The sequence below is a fragment of the Lepus europaeus genome, chromosome 5 (genome assembly GCF_033115175.1).
Source record: "Lepus europaeus isolate LE1 chromosome 5, mLepTim1.pri, whole genome shotgun sequence".
Classification (NCBI taxonomy): domain Eukaryota; kingdom Metazoa; phylum Chordata; class Mammalia; order Lagomorpha; family Leporidae; genus Lepus; species Lepus europaeus.
Genome location: NC_084831.1, coordinates 130686253 through 130700315, shown reverse-complemented (window position 1 = coordinate 130700315; position 14063 = coordinate 130686253). Strand labels below are relative to the sequence as shown.

Here is a 14063-nt window from a genome sequence, read left to right as displayed (position 1 = left end):
GCCAAGCAGGTCTGCCCTGTTGAAAGAGAAGACAGAAGGCCCTGTGGGTATTCCAGGAGCACCTTGAAAGTCCCTCCCCTGAGCCCCACCCCCACCAGCAAGTCAAGCTCGGACTGAGACCTCATTATTGACATGCAATAGACAGAAGCTGGGGGGTAGTTAGTGATGGCCCAAATCTCTGTTGCAGCTGGGTCACAGCCTCTGTCTGTACCTTGCAAGGTACGGGAATCTCTGTCACTCTGACCTGCTGGGACACGTGAAATTCCACGTTGGTGACTGCTTGGATGGAAGGCTTTCCTGCCTGATGTATCTTTGTTGTTGGTCACGGGGACAGCCCATCAGACCATGCTAACCATTGGTCCACAGTGCATCAGATGAGCTGTGCTTTCAGACCCAAAGTCAGAGCCCAAAGAATGGGATGCAAGATGAGCATGTTTTGGTGGAGAACAGGAAGTAGGAAGAGTTCTGGGGCAGGGGTCAGGAAACTATGCTGTGCAGGCCAAATCTGGCCTGGTGCCTGCTTTTGAAATACAACTCTAGGGGAACATGGCCATGCCAGTGCACGTGGTCAGTGGCTGCATTCATGCTGTGATGGCAGAGTTGAGTAGTTGCCACGGAGACCAGGGACCTGCAAAGACGGAAGCCTTCACCATCTGACACGTTAGAGGGAAAGTTTGGAGACTCCTGGCTTAGAGTGTGAGTACTTCTTGGAAGGCAGCAAAGGAGACCTGCAGAGACAGAGGAGAGAGGGAGATACTGAACAACAGGTGGGAAGAATCACAAGGAGAAAGGGCACTTCAAACAGTAGACACCCTCCGGAGGAAAGCCACCATGGTCCTTCCCCTTCCTTCTCCCAAAGACAGATGTGTTTTCCCTCCTGTCATCATTCAGGGGTGTGGAAGGGGTGTGTGGACAGCCACCTGCTGGGCTTCCTGTCTTCTCTGGAAATGAATACTGATGGCTGGAAGAGAAGATGACACCCCTGGGTTCATGATGGAAATGTTTGCATGCCTTAGGCCAAGCTGAGTGCAGGCACAACAAACCAAGAAGTCCAGGGCCCTAGCCTTCCTGCCTCTGAACACACTTCAGGAGTTACATCTTCTTCCTGGAATCAGCCCCAACTCTCCCCCAACTCTTTCTTCTCCCTATCACAAACACTTACACACTCGCTTTCCACAGCACTGACTTGTGCTGGCTAGGGCCATATCTGCAAACACAGAGAAATGAATCTTTGCACTGTAAAACCTGAACTTGGGGGGTGGGTGTTTGGCTTAGCAGTTAAGAAGTGGGTTGAGGTCCCCATGTCCCATATCGGAGTACCTGGTTCTCCATCCCTGGTTCCAGTTCCCCATCCCAGCTTCCTGCCAGTGCAGGCCCCAGAAGGCAGCAGGTAATTGGGCTGCTGCCATTCATGTGGGAGACCTGGATTGTGTGGCTTCTGGCTGCAGCACTGGCCCAATCCCAGGTTGTTGCAGGCATTTGGGGATGAACCTGAAGGTGGGAGTGCTCTGTATATCTCTTCATCTCTCTTTGTCTGTCTTTCTGTCTCTTGAATAAAAAATAATTAAAAAAATAAAACCTAGACTCAGATTCCTCATTGATATGAGGCTATTAACTGAAAACATGTGTCTAGGACCAAGAATACATTTTTATGTTGAAATAATAATATTTATTGAGCACCTAGGTGCTAAACCCTTTGCATATACCATCTCATTTAATTCCAACAACACAGATATTTTTCCTGTTGACAAACCAATCTTGAAAATAGGTTCAAAATTATACCTAATGACTAGCAGAGCTAGGGTCTTTGCTGACTCCAAAGCCATGCTTGTAGATATCACTCTGCCACCTGGCTTGCCTGGGTGGGATCAACATGCAAGAACCATTCCCATTATTTCAGGTTTTGCATTTTCATCGGTTACCTTATCGTGAGTTACCGATATACATTTGTGTCACCTTCTGTGATGGATGACTGCAGAAAAATAAGACGGCTCCATGGACATTCCCTTTACCATTTTATTGATGCAGATATGACATTTATGGACATACCATTATTGCATTGTAAAGTATACTGCACAGTCGTTCCCTCTTATTCACAGTGTTGCTTCATGTGATTTGTTAGCCACACTCAACTGTGGTTCAAAATTTTTAAATGAAAAGTTTCAGAAATAAGCATTGTTAATATTTTATTACAGAATATTGTTATAACTGTTCTATTTTATTATGTTATTATTGTTAATATCTTACTATGTCTAATTTAGAAAAAACTTTTAAAAATTAATTATTTTTTTATTTTTTTAAATTTTATTTAAGGAATACAAACTTCATGCATTGAATATGTACAATTTTGGGAACACGATGACTCTCCCCCATACACCTCCCTCCCACCATACTCCCACTCTTTCTCCTCCTCCCTCTCCCTTTCCCGTTATTATTTTTAACAAAGGCAAGTTTTCAGTTGATTTTATACTCATAAGATTAACCTAACACTAACTAGAGAGCTCACTGAATAGTGTGAAGAAAAAAAGAAGAAAAAAAAGAAACAAACAAACAAACAAAAAAATTGTTCCTCGGCAGTCAAGTCATGAGCTGTTCAGAATCGTCGCATCTCAAGGTGTCAGCTTTGCCCTTAGAGATCACCTTTTAGGTACTCTATTAGTTACCACCGATCAGAGAAATCATGGTATTTGTCTTTTTGTGACTGGCTTATTTCACTTCTCATAATTACAAACATGATTTCCAGTTGCATCCATTTTATTGCAAATGACAGGACTTCATTTTTATTTTACTGCTGTGTAGTTTTCCACAGTGTGTGTATATACTATCATTTCTTTTTTTTTAACTTTTATTTAATGAATATAAATTTCCAGTGTACAGCTTATGGATTACAATGGCTTCCCCCTCCCATAACTTCCCTCCCACCCGCAACCCTCTCCTCTCCCGCTGCCTCTCCCCTTCCATTTGCATCAAGATTCATTTTCAATTCTCTTTATATACAGAAGATCAATTTAGTATAAAGATTTCAACAGTTTGCACCCACATAGAAACACAAAGTGAAACATACTGTTTGAGCACTAGTTATAGCATTAAATCAAAATGTACAGCACATTAAGCACAGAGATCCCACATGAGGAGCAAGTGCACAGTGGCTCCTGTTGTTGACCCAACAAATTGACACTCTAGTTTATGGCACCAGTAACCACCCTAGGCTGTCATCATGAGTTGCCAAGGCTATGGAAGCCTTCCAAGTTTGCCGACTCTGATCATATTTAGACAAGGTCATAAAAGACAGAGTGAGGATAGTAACCAATGATCCTAAGAGTGGCATTTACCAGGTTTGAACAATTATACAGCATTAAGTGGGGAAGAGGACCATCAGTACACACAGGTTGGGAGTAGAGCCATTGGTGGTAGAGGTTATGATTACAAAGGAATGAGGCCCAAGTATGCTAGACAGGGTCTAGAAAAAAGGACAGAGTCATTATTAGAGGAGCTAAGAAAGGTGCTGTCTAAGCTACAATTAAGTTTTCTGATTGAGAGGCAAATAGAACCTGATAGAAGGGGCTTGATAATAATCTGGTGGGCTTTAGGCCTTGTAAGTTAAGAGGCCCAGACCTACCTATCTCTTCGCATGGGGTATATCCTAAGGGAGGTGTGAACCTCCTAGGGGAAGGCACTCTGTTGACTTTCATTACTTGGCTGGCCTTGGAGGAGAGCTGGCCAGGTAAAGGCAGGTGGCATCTCTAACAAGAAATTTACAGTTCTGCCTGCAATGTTGCTGACCCTACTTGACCATACCCTCAGCTGCAGTGGTCATTTTGGAAGTTGGGCTGAGTGAAGGGCTTTTCAGCTTAGAGCCAATAAGATCTGTGGCTCTGACCTGGGCATCCTTCGACTCCAGGGAAGGTCCATTTCCAGTGATCCAACTCTTGGCAGAGCTGCCAGGGCTCTTCACAAGCTGACTTCTGCTGAAGCCCAGGCTTACCACATTGAAAGCCACTGCAGGGGACTGGCCTGTTGGGTCTCCTTGAGGGCAGATCACTGTACAGATCAGCCATTAATAGACCTGCCACCCATTGCTTCTGATGCCTAGCTTTCTTTTCTCCTGGTTTGTGTTAAAGCAGACCAGAGGATGCAAGTCAAGGGAGTGCCCGTGTCCCATCTCTAATCTTCAGTGGCCTGAACTACAAGTCTATAGTCACAGGCATGTTCTGTAGTAGTTTTTCTAAGGTAGACAATGCCCATGAGGAAAATTATATTCTCACTTTAAAACTTTCTTTCCCTTTGATCTGAAAGGAGGTTTTTTCTATTTACTGTATACTTGGCTGATGGCGAAGTGAATCTAGCTATGAGATTATTATTTAAGTTCTTATTTTGGCTATGCTATTACAGAAAAATGTTAGCCATCTCTTTTATAAGGTCTAAAGATTAAATTGTGCGTCCTACAGATTCCTTCATAATAGAATTAGTTTCATACCTTGAAGAGAATAGAGAGATGAAAGAACAAGTTGGGCTTAGAATAGAGAAATGAGGGAGCAAGTCCTAGATCACTTGCTGACAATAGCAATATCACATGAATACTTAGCAAACAGTTTCAACCCTTAGATAACAACTTAAGAAAACATTTACCAGAAGGTCCAATGCCTTCTATAAATTTTAAGAATCATGTATTTGAAAACACCTCTTAAATATCTAACATGGTGTAGTTTGTTTAACCAGTAAACTTAAGCACAACCATATAAAATGTTTTTAGTTTCTTTCTACCAACAAGTTTAAAACATATGATACACAGATTCAGGTCACACAAATTAAAATGTATCTTTGATTGATTTTAGCAGCTTAAATTTATGGACAATCTTATCTATAAGCCATTTAAAATAAAACTCTTAATAAAATTTCCCCATGTGGACATACAATATGTACACACATATAACAGCATAATAGACCAATATAAGAATTTTAACAATAGCTTTTAAAATCTTTAACTCTTTTTGTAGATTGCCAATTGATTTGAATTGCCTTTTGTTTTTAGTAACCTCAGTTAACCATACTTTCTCTCAGTTGGTACTGTTAATACATTATTGGCTTCATCTGTTTACAGAGCCATCCCAAAGTACTGAATACAATAGAAGTGGCTGGAAAAAGTCCATAGGAACCTATAGGAGGACAGCTAAACACAGAACCAACAACGCTTTAGTTTTATGAGCAGCAAATCATATATAACTGTGGATGACAAAAGACTAAGTCGCCATGTTTAAAATTATAAACTCATCAACCAACAAGAGGCACTTGCTTACTTCACAGTATTTTTGAAAGCACCTGTAGGATTTTACAATTATTTAACCCTTTAGGCCTCTGGGGCTTTCTCATTAAGATAACTATCATGTCTAGTAACACAAGATCATTAGACTTTTTAATTCTCAAACATTTGTATTAATGGCATTTTCCATTATAGAAACTTAAAGTTTGGTACCACATCACATCTTGACAGTACTTCTAATATAATCCAAATAGCCTGATTAGTTGGTGTCTCTATAAGATGAGAGACATAGGTCCTTCGATTTTTTCAGTTGGGCCCAAACTGGAAAAACCAAAGTCCAGGATTTACTGGAAATTTTAGAGACCAGATTGTTTGAAACTTTGATTTTTTGAATGCCTGTCAAGAATGCCAAGAAGGCTCAAAATCCAAAATATCTGGTTGAAATAAGATTCCTTAAAATCATGACATAATATAGACCAAATCTGATCATTGTTACAGGTGATTATTCAAATCTTTGAAAATAAGCACATATTTAAATAACCCATAGCTCTTAATAAAAATTCAGCTGTTTTTGAACAATTAGAATTTAACAGACATCAAGAGAACATAATAGATTACTTTAACACATTGCTTTGACAGAGCATCAGAGTTTAATTCTATGTCAAAGAGAAATTGAGCTTCCTGTGATCTTTTGCTGTGAGGTTTCCTTCCTTTCCCTTCTTTCATATTGGTGACCATGTTTCTGTGTTTCTGTGTGTAACACATCTTTAAGCATCTTTTGCAGGGCAGGATGAGTGGCAACAAATTCTTTCAGTTTCTGTTTGCTATGAAAAGTCTTAATTTCACCTTCATTCACAAATGAGAGCTTTGCAGGATATAATATTCTGGGCTGGCAGTTTTTCTCTCTTAGTACCTGGGCTATGTCTCACCATTCCCTTCTAGCTTGTAGGGTTTCTGATGAGAAGTCTGCTGTGAGTCTAATTGGAGATCCTCTAAGAGTAATCTGACGTTTCTCTCTTGCACCTTTTAGGATCTTTTCTTTATGTTTCACTGTGGTGAGTTTGATTACAATGTGTCGTGGTGAGGATCTCTTTTGGTCATGTTTATTAGGCGTTCTATAAGCTTCCTGTACTAAGATGCCTCTGTCCTTCTCCAAACCTGGGAAATTTTCTGCTAGTATCTCACTGAAAATGCCTTCTAATCCTTTCTCCCTTTCCATGCCTTCCGGAACTCCTAGAACCCGAATGTTGGGTTTTTTAATAGTATCCTGTAGATTCCCAACAATATTTTTTAGATTTCTGATTTCTTCTTCTTGTCTTTGGTTTGCCTGTTTCCTTTCCTGTTCTCTGTCTTCTAAGTCTGATATTCTCTCTTCTGCTTCGCCCATTCTGTTTTTAAGGCTCTCTAATGTGTTTGTCATTTGATCTATTGAATTCTTCATTTCATTATGATTTCTCGTCACTATCACAGTTTCTTGTTCTACTAGTTGTTTCATTTCATTTTGATTCCTCCTTAATATTTCATTTTCACGAGAGAGATTTTCTATCTTGTCCATTAAGGATTTCTGTAGTTCAAGAATTTGTTTTTGAGAACTTCTTAAAGTTCTTATCAATTTTTTGAGATCCGCTTCTTGCATTTCTTCTATCTCATCATCTTCATAATCTTGAATTGGGGTGTCTTTTTCATTTGGGGGCATCATAGTGTCTTCCTTGTTCTTGTTACCTCGGTTTTTGCGTTTGTTGTTTGGCATGTTGGAGATATTTGGTTTCTTTACTGTGGTGTTTTTTCTTGTTACACTATGGCTCTAAATTAAGTGGACTGTCTGCTTTCGGTGGAGCCTTAGAGGCTTGAGATGAGTGTGGCCTGAGAGCTGTGTTTGGTTCCTCAGGGTTGAGGGTGTGTCAAAGATGACACTCCCAGGTTAGGTGTGGTAAATCTCTCTTTCTTTCTTTTTTTGATTCAAAAGCGAAGTAATTCCGCACAGCTGAACGTAATTGGAGGTAGTTAGCAGGCAAATGATATACCCACAGGAGCCAGAGATTGGAAGCTCTTTCCCAAGGACCACACAGGGAATCTGTGCTGCCCTCAGTGTGGGCTCCCATTCTCCTGCAGTCTCCCACTGGGTTGCCAAGTTAGATCCTAATCTCCTGTTATTTCACCCCTCCCCCCAGAGTCAGGTTTTTCTGCTAGGCTCAGGGCCGGTGCAGACCTGAGGTCGCTCTGCTTATGACGTATGTCCAAAATGGCGCCTGCTCTTTGTCTAGCTCACCTTTGAGAGGTGAGCAGAGAAAGAGAAACTCGTGTCCGTATCGGTCACTTTTTTTTTTTTTCCTCTCTCTCTTCTAGTTAGCCTGGTGAACTTTTCCCCACGGAGTTTCAAGCCTCGTTCCCTCTAGTCTCCTCTTTCCACTTTCCCGCTGGTGTCTTGGGCTATTGAGGTTCGGCTCACCTCGCGTTCCAGCGCTGGTGTGTTGAGTCTGCTGCTGGTGTCCCGAACTTGGGCTCCCATGCTCTCCACACAGGTCCACTGTGAATCACTAGTTCCGGAAGAGTTTCCTCTGCTGTTTTTTCCCCTACTCTTCCTTGACCCTGCGGTATCTCCACTTTTATTAACCTGTCTCTCCCCTGGACTAATAGTGTGATCCCTTCCTATTCCGCCATCTTGCTGCTCTCCAAAATTAATTATTTTTTAAGAAATACAAATTTCATAAGTACAACCCTTTCTCCTCCCCCCTCTCCCCTTCCCAGTCCCATTCTCCATTAAAAATCATTTTCCATTTAACTTTGTACACAGAAGACCAACTCTATACTAAGTAAAGATTTCCACAGTTTGCACAAACACGCACACACACACACACACAGAACTGTTTGAGGACAAGTATCACAGTAAACTCTTATAATACAACTCATTGAGGACAGGTGACTCCTATTGTTAATTTAACAATGAACACTCTTACGAATGACATATAACTGAAGCTTTAACATAGGTATTTATGTATAAGAAAGAAACCATATATAGTGTTTGGTAGTATCTGTGGAATATTTTAGAATGTATTCCCTTTGAATGAGGGGGAACTAATGTATTTTTGAAACCTTTACATTTATTTGCTTTCATTTTATTTGAAAGTCAGGGAGATAGACAGACACAGAGAGATCTTTTGCCTCTTGGGTTCACTCCCCAAATGCCTGCAATATCCAGGAGTAGGCCAGGCCAAAACCATGAGCCAAGAACGACAGCCAAGTCTCCCAAGTGAGTGGCAGGGACCCAAGCACTTGAGTCATCATCTGCTGCTTCCCCAATGCCAGGCCCAAGACAGAAGCCAGGAACTGCATTTGGGTCTCCCAAGTTGGTGGCAGAGGCCCAAAAACTTGGATCATCTGCTGCTGCTTTCCAAGGCTCATTAGTAGGGAGCTGGATTGGAAGCAGAGCAGCCAGGACTTGAACCAGCACTCCAATATAGGAGGCTGGTTTCCCAAGCTGGAGCTTAACTCACTGCACCATAGTGTTGTCACCCTAATTATCATTTGTGTCTTCCATTCTCTACTATAGGTCATTTCATACTAGTCCTCTATGGTATTCTGAACAGTAATATTTTTTACTTCCTGCCAGTGGCTAGAATTTCAGACACAGTGTCTTAGAAATTTTGCATAAGTACTTCAGGTCTTGTCTTGAGCAATGTCATCTAAGAAATAATATTAACAACAGATACTTACTGAGCAATTCTTGTATGTCAAGCAGCATACTGAGTCCCTAACTGGTATCAACTCATTTAATTCTCATGACAACTCCAGTGAAGGAGGTTTTCTTACATGGTTCTGCAGATGAGGAAAGTGAGTGGCAGAGAATGAAGTAATTTGCCTAAGGCCAGTAAATGTGTAAAGCCTGAGGTGCAGAGATGGACTTTCTGGTTCATATCTGGGATTTTGAAGCCTTTTTCTTAGTCCAAAGCTGGAAATTTTCAAACCAGTATCCCAGAAAGCCATCCTGGAAAGAGACCCAAGTGCCTTGCTGTAGAATCACAAATAGCTCCAGGAAGTGGCTTTTGGGGGCTTACATACTTTTTTCTGCTTCTTTTAGGCAAAAGTGATGATGAAGAAAGTCTTTGCAAATCAGCCCACGGGACAGGGAAAGGAGCTGCTGAGGATGGCAAGGACCACAAGCGCCCCAAACGCCCCAGAACCATCCTGACAACACAGCAGAGGAGAGCATTCAAGGCCTCCTTTGAAGTCTCCTCCAAGCCCTGCAGGAAGGTACAGGAGGGGAGATGAGAAGGAAGGGCTCCAAGCCTCACTTCTCTGTGTGCACCTAGATTGTTGTGGGACATCAGTGGGCATTTGAGGGGTCAGAGTGGTGGGGAGGGCTGTGCAGACAGAGCCTGCACAAGTGGACCTGGGCCCTGTTGGGGACTCCAGAGATCACAAAGCTGTGGCCAGGGATGTAACAGGCACTCCCTATTCTTTCATGTGTGCATACTGACTCCAAAAGGCCCCTGGTTCACCCCTTTCATTTCATGTAGAACAATGGAATGATAATCATAGTAGGTGCCAGTTTTGCTGTCCACCAGGATACAAAGAGCTAAAAAACACAGTGGCTGGCAGGGTCTGGTTGGTTCCATTTGGTGTGTTGCTTTGGGGATTCATCCATATTGGAATTCACTCCTCTTGGTTGTTGAAAGGTCCGACTGCATGGATATGCCCTAGCTTATTTGTCCATACACCTGCTGATGGGCATTTGGGCTGTGTGTGCTGCCCAGGGCTGTTACAAGTAGGGCCAGTGTGAACATTCATGCAAAAAAAAAAAATACAATGGCTTAATGAGATAGGAGTTTATTTTTTTCTTATGTTACTGTTCAGAGGTGAACAAACCAAGATTGGTGGCTGTGTGGTCAATAAGATGGGTCTAAGGGACTGTTCCACATGTCACCATTCTTCCAGTCACCAGGGTAGAGAAGGAAGGAGTGGAGGGCAAGAAGCTGCCTTGTTAAGGTCAATTCCCTTCTACTTGTGAGTTGGCTGAACCATAGCCCTGTGGCCTTCCTGCAAGGGAAGCTGGAAACATGAGTCTATGTGGGTGGCCACGTGCTCTACTAAAACTTAGGGATTCAATTACAGACATGAAGAAGGGGAGAATGGAGCTGGGCACAATTATCAGTCTCTGCTACAGATAACTGTGCCCATTGATTAAATGCTGGCCATCTTTCAACTGCCTACCCTATGCTGGAAGTTATCTTTCATACAATAAAAAGAAAGCTTTCTTTGATGAAATTCATAAAGGCAATACATTTTAAGCAGCTTAACATTGTTTTCTCTGCCTCCCTTTCCCTGCATGTAAAAAATTACCCAAAGTCTTAGGGGCCCCTCCAAAATGTTTATTTGCTACTCCTGGGCTGAGCTCAAGTTAGGTTGTCCCACTGTCTCCTGTTGGAAAGTCCAGGCTGAAGGGGCAGTGCCTTCTTGGGGCATGTTGTTCACATGCAGATGGCAGAAAGCCAAGAGACCATGTCAAGGTTGAAACCCATGGGGAACCCTGCTGACAGGCACACGTGCTCCATGGGCCATAACTGGTGACGTGGTTTAGCTCAACAAGGGTGCAGCAGTGACACCCCTGAATCCCCTCCCCACAAGGACACAGGAGGGAAGGCTAGGGACTTGTTGGCCAATAGTACAGTCTACCACAACTTTAGACCCCTGATGAGCTTCATCTGCAGAACGCTTCCTTTCCCCGCCCTTGCACCCCCATCTGCCCCAGGGCAGGTCCTGCCAGCAGGTGAAACACCCCAAAGCAGGCAAATTGCAACCAGCTTCACTGATTCACTTATTCTGAATGTCCTGAAGTCCCAACCTCTCCATGGTCTGGTGCTGGCTGCTTGTCCCCAGATAGCTTCCAGGCCATGTGTGGGGAGGTGTGTGCACAATGAACTTTAACACTGAGGAAAGAACTCTAAGGACCGTAACAGGGGGGCAGCCAGGAGCCACAGGGCAGGGAGAGGTCATTTGTGTATAGGAAATTAGGCAAACCTTGGTGGAACAGGTGGCTTTGAGCTGAACCTCAGGGGCATGGATAGGGTTTCAGCCAGTGGAACTGGGGCCACTGTGTCCATCCCTGGGTTAGTCGGCTTATCAGAAGGCTGTGCTTCAAAAATCTAGTGTGATCATCCCACTTCTCCCTAGCTTCCAGCCCAGCAGCATGATAAAGGTGAAGTATTTCATGTGCGTTCAACTCACATATTTATTCCGGGAGCTTTTGTTTAAGATTTTTTGTTTTTGTTTTTGTTTTTTTTTTTTTGACAGGCAGAGTGGATAGTGAAAGAGAGAGACAGAGAGAAAGGTTCTTCCTTTTGCCGTTGGTTCACCCTCCAATGGCCGCTGCGGCTGGTGCATCGTGCTGATCCGAAGCCAGGAGCCAGGTGCTTCTCCTGGTCTCCCATGCGGGTGCAGAGCCCAAGGACTTGGGCCATCCTCCACTGCCTTCCCAGGCCATAGCAGAGAGCTGGCCTGGAAGAGGGGCAACCGGGATAGAATCCGCACCCCAACTGGGACTAGAACCTGGTGTGCCGGCGCCGCAAGGAGGAGGATTAGCCTGTTAAGCCACGGCGCCAGCCTTAAGATTTATTTTTATTTATTTGAAGGGCAGAGTTACAGAGAGGCAGAGGGAGAGAGAGAGGTCTTCCATCCCCTGGTTCACTCCCCAAATGACTGCAATGGCCGGAGATGTGCTGATCCAAAGCCAGGAGCCAGGAGCTTCCTCTGGGCCTCATACACAGGTACAGGAGCCCAAGCACTTAGGCCATCCTCTGTTGCTTTCCCAAGACATAGCAGAGAGCTGGATCAGAAGTGGAGCAGCCAAAACTTGAACTGGCACCCATATAGGATGATGGCACTGTGGATGGAGGCTTTACCTGCTGTGCCACAGCGCTGGCCCCAGGAACTTTTTAATTGTCTCTCCAGTATCAGACCAAGAGGGTGAAGTATCCCTTGAGTCCATTCCTTATAGTCTGTGTTTCTTGCCCCTTCCTGTCTCCCCAGCTTACCATGTGCCTGTCTGCTTGGCAGATGTTTTTGCTTTTTTTTTAATTTGAAAGGCAAAGACAGAGAGAAAGAGATCTCCCATCTGTCAGTTCACTTTCAAATGTTTCAACAGCTGAGGCTGGGCCAGGACAAAACTAAGGAGCCAGAGACTCCATCCTGTTGTCCCACACAGGTGGCAGGGACCCATGTACTGGAACCATCACCTGCTGCCTCCCAGGTGTGCACTAGCAGGAAGCTGGAATTGGGGGTAGAGCTGGACTCAAACCCAGGCACTCCACATCCCAAGGAGAGTTGACCTCGATGCTCAACGCCCGTGCCTGGGTGACAAGTGCTCAAACACAGCTCTTCATGCTCCGGGTCCCTGTCGCCCTGTTGCGTCGGCCCCAGTGCCTGTGCCTGCCTCAGACTGAGTGCCTGGCCTTGTTATATTCCATGTGGTCTCATCTTCCTCTCTTTGGGGTAGGATTCACCGGGGGTGGCTGGGAATGTGAATATTCATAAACACCCACAGTCACTTGAAACTGTGAGGGCTGGGGCCGGCGCTGTGGCTCACTTGGTTAATCCTCCGCCTGTGGCACTGGCATCCCATATGGGCGCCGGGTTCTAGTCCCAGTTGCTCCTCTTCCAGTCCAGCTCTCTGCTGTGGCCTGGGAAGGCAGTGGAGGATGGCCCAAGTGCTTGGGTGCCTGCACCCCATGGGAGACCAGGAAGAAGCACCTGGCTCCTGGCTTTGGATCGGCAGTGCCGGCCGTAGCAGCCATTTGGAGGGTGAACCAACAGAAGGAAGACCTTTCTCTCTGTCTCTCTTTCTCACTGTCTATAACTCTGTCAAATAAAAAAAAAAAAAAGAAAAGAAAAAGAAACTGTGAGGGCCAAAACAAGAAAAGTTTAGGTTTAATGAATTTCAGAAAGAGAGTTAGAGAGAGCTTTGTCTTTTGGGGAAGTGATTTTCACTCTCAGTTCTCGTTAAGGAGGTGGATGCACATGCTAAGGTCTGAGAACTACTGAGAAGCCTGATTTCCAGGGTGAGCGAAAACCTGAAACGCCCTGCAGGAATGCACCTTTAAATTAATGATTGTTCTTGGTTCTTTTTTTTTTTTTCTTTGTAACCTGGTGAAGGACTGTCTATATTCTCAGGGAAGTGGTTTTGGTTGTATGCTGAGCACCAAATATGAGTCAGTACCTATGAAAGAGGTGGCCTGTTGGTCTCCCCTGCACTACCCACTCAGGCCGTGTCCTGTCATCTGCCCATGTTTCTGCATTTCTATGTCCAATTCTTTCAAGGTGAGAGAAACTCTGGCTGCAGAGACGGGGCTGAGCGTCCGTGTCGTCCAGGTGTGGTTCCAGAACCAGAGAGCTAAGGTAATCTGCTTATTACTTTTGTCTGTCTCTGGGTCGCCGCTTTCTTGCAGTAGGTTTCTTGCTGCCAGGTTTTCTGACCCGAGTCCTGCTGATAGCATGGTTCCTCTGATCCAATAACCCCATCATCAACCATTATTTCAGCCACAGCAGCCTTGCAGAAGGGGAGAGATGAGGCATTTGTTTTAGTGAAGGGGCTTTTATTTTCCTCATGGCCATAACTGTGAAGCTGTGTGAATAAATGTGTCTCTGTATCTCTTAGTGAAAAGCATGTTCTTTAATTTACATCTGTTTAACTCCAATACCAAAGTTCTTTTGAAATGTCAAGGAAGTGTTACAACTCAGGTAGCACCTGTGATGGGCTAGCACAACCCAGGCGTGGGGCACCACCTGCCTCCACTCCCTGTTCCCAGAG

General features: G+C 44.1%; 1 protein-coding gene across 3 annotated transcripts in view; it reads left to right on the top strand.

The window, feature by feature from the left end:
- Positions 1-14063, top strand: part of LMX1A (LIM homeobox transcription factor 1 alpha) — a 174041-nt gene that overhangs the window by 151628 nt on the left and 8350 nt on the right. For all 3 annotated transcript variants that reach the window (XM_062193754.1, XM_062193753.1, XM_062193755.1), the window contains exons 5-6: positions 9339-9511; positions 13574-13651. In XM_062193754.1, the coding sequence (XP_062049738.1) occupies positions 9339-9511; positions 13574-13651 (251 nt within the window). The remainder of the gene's footprint in view (positions 1-9338; positions 9512-13573; positions 13652-14063) is intronic.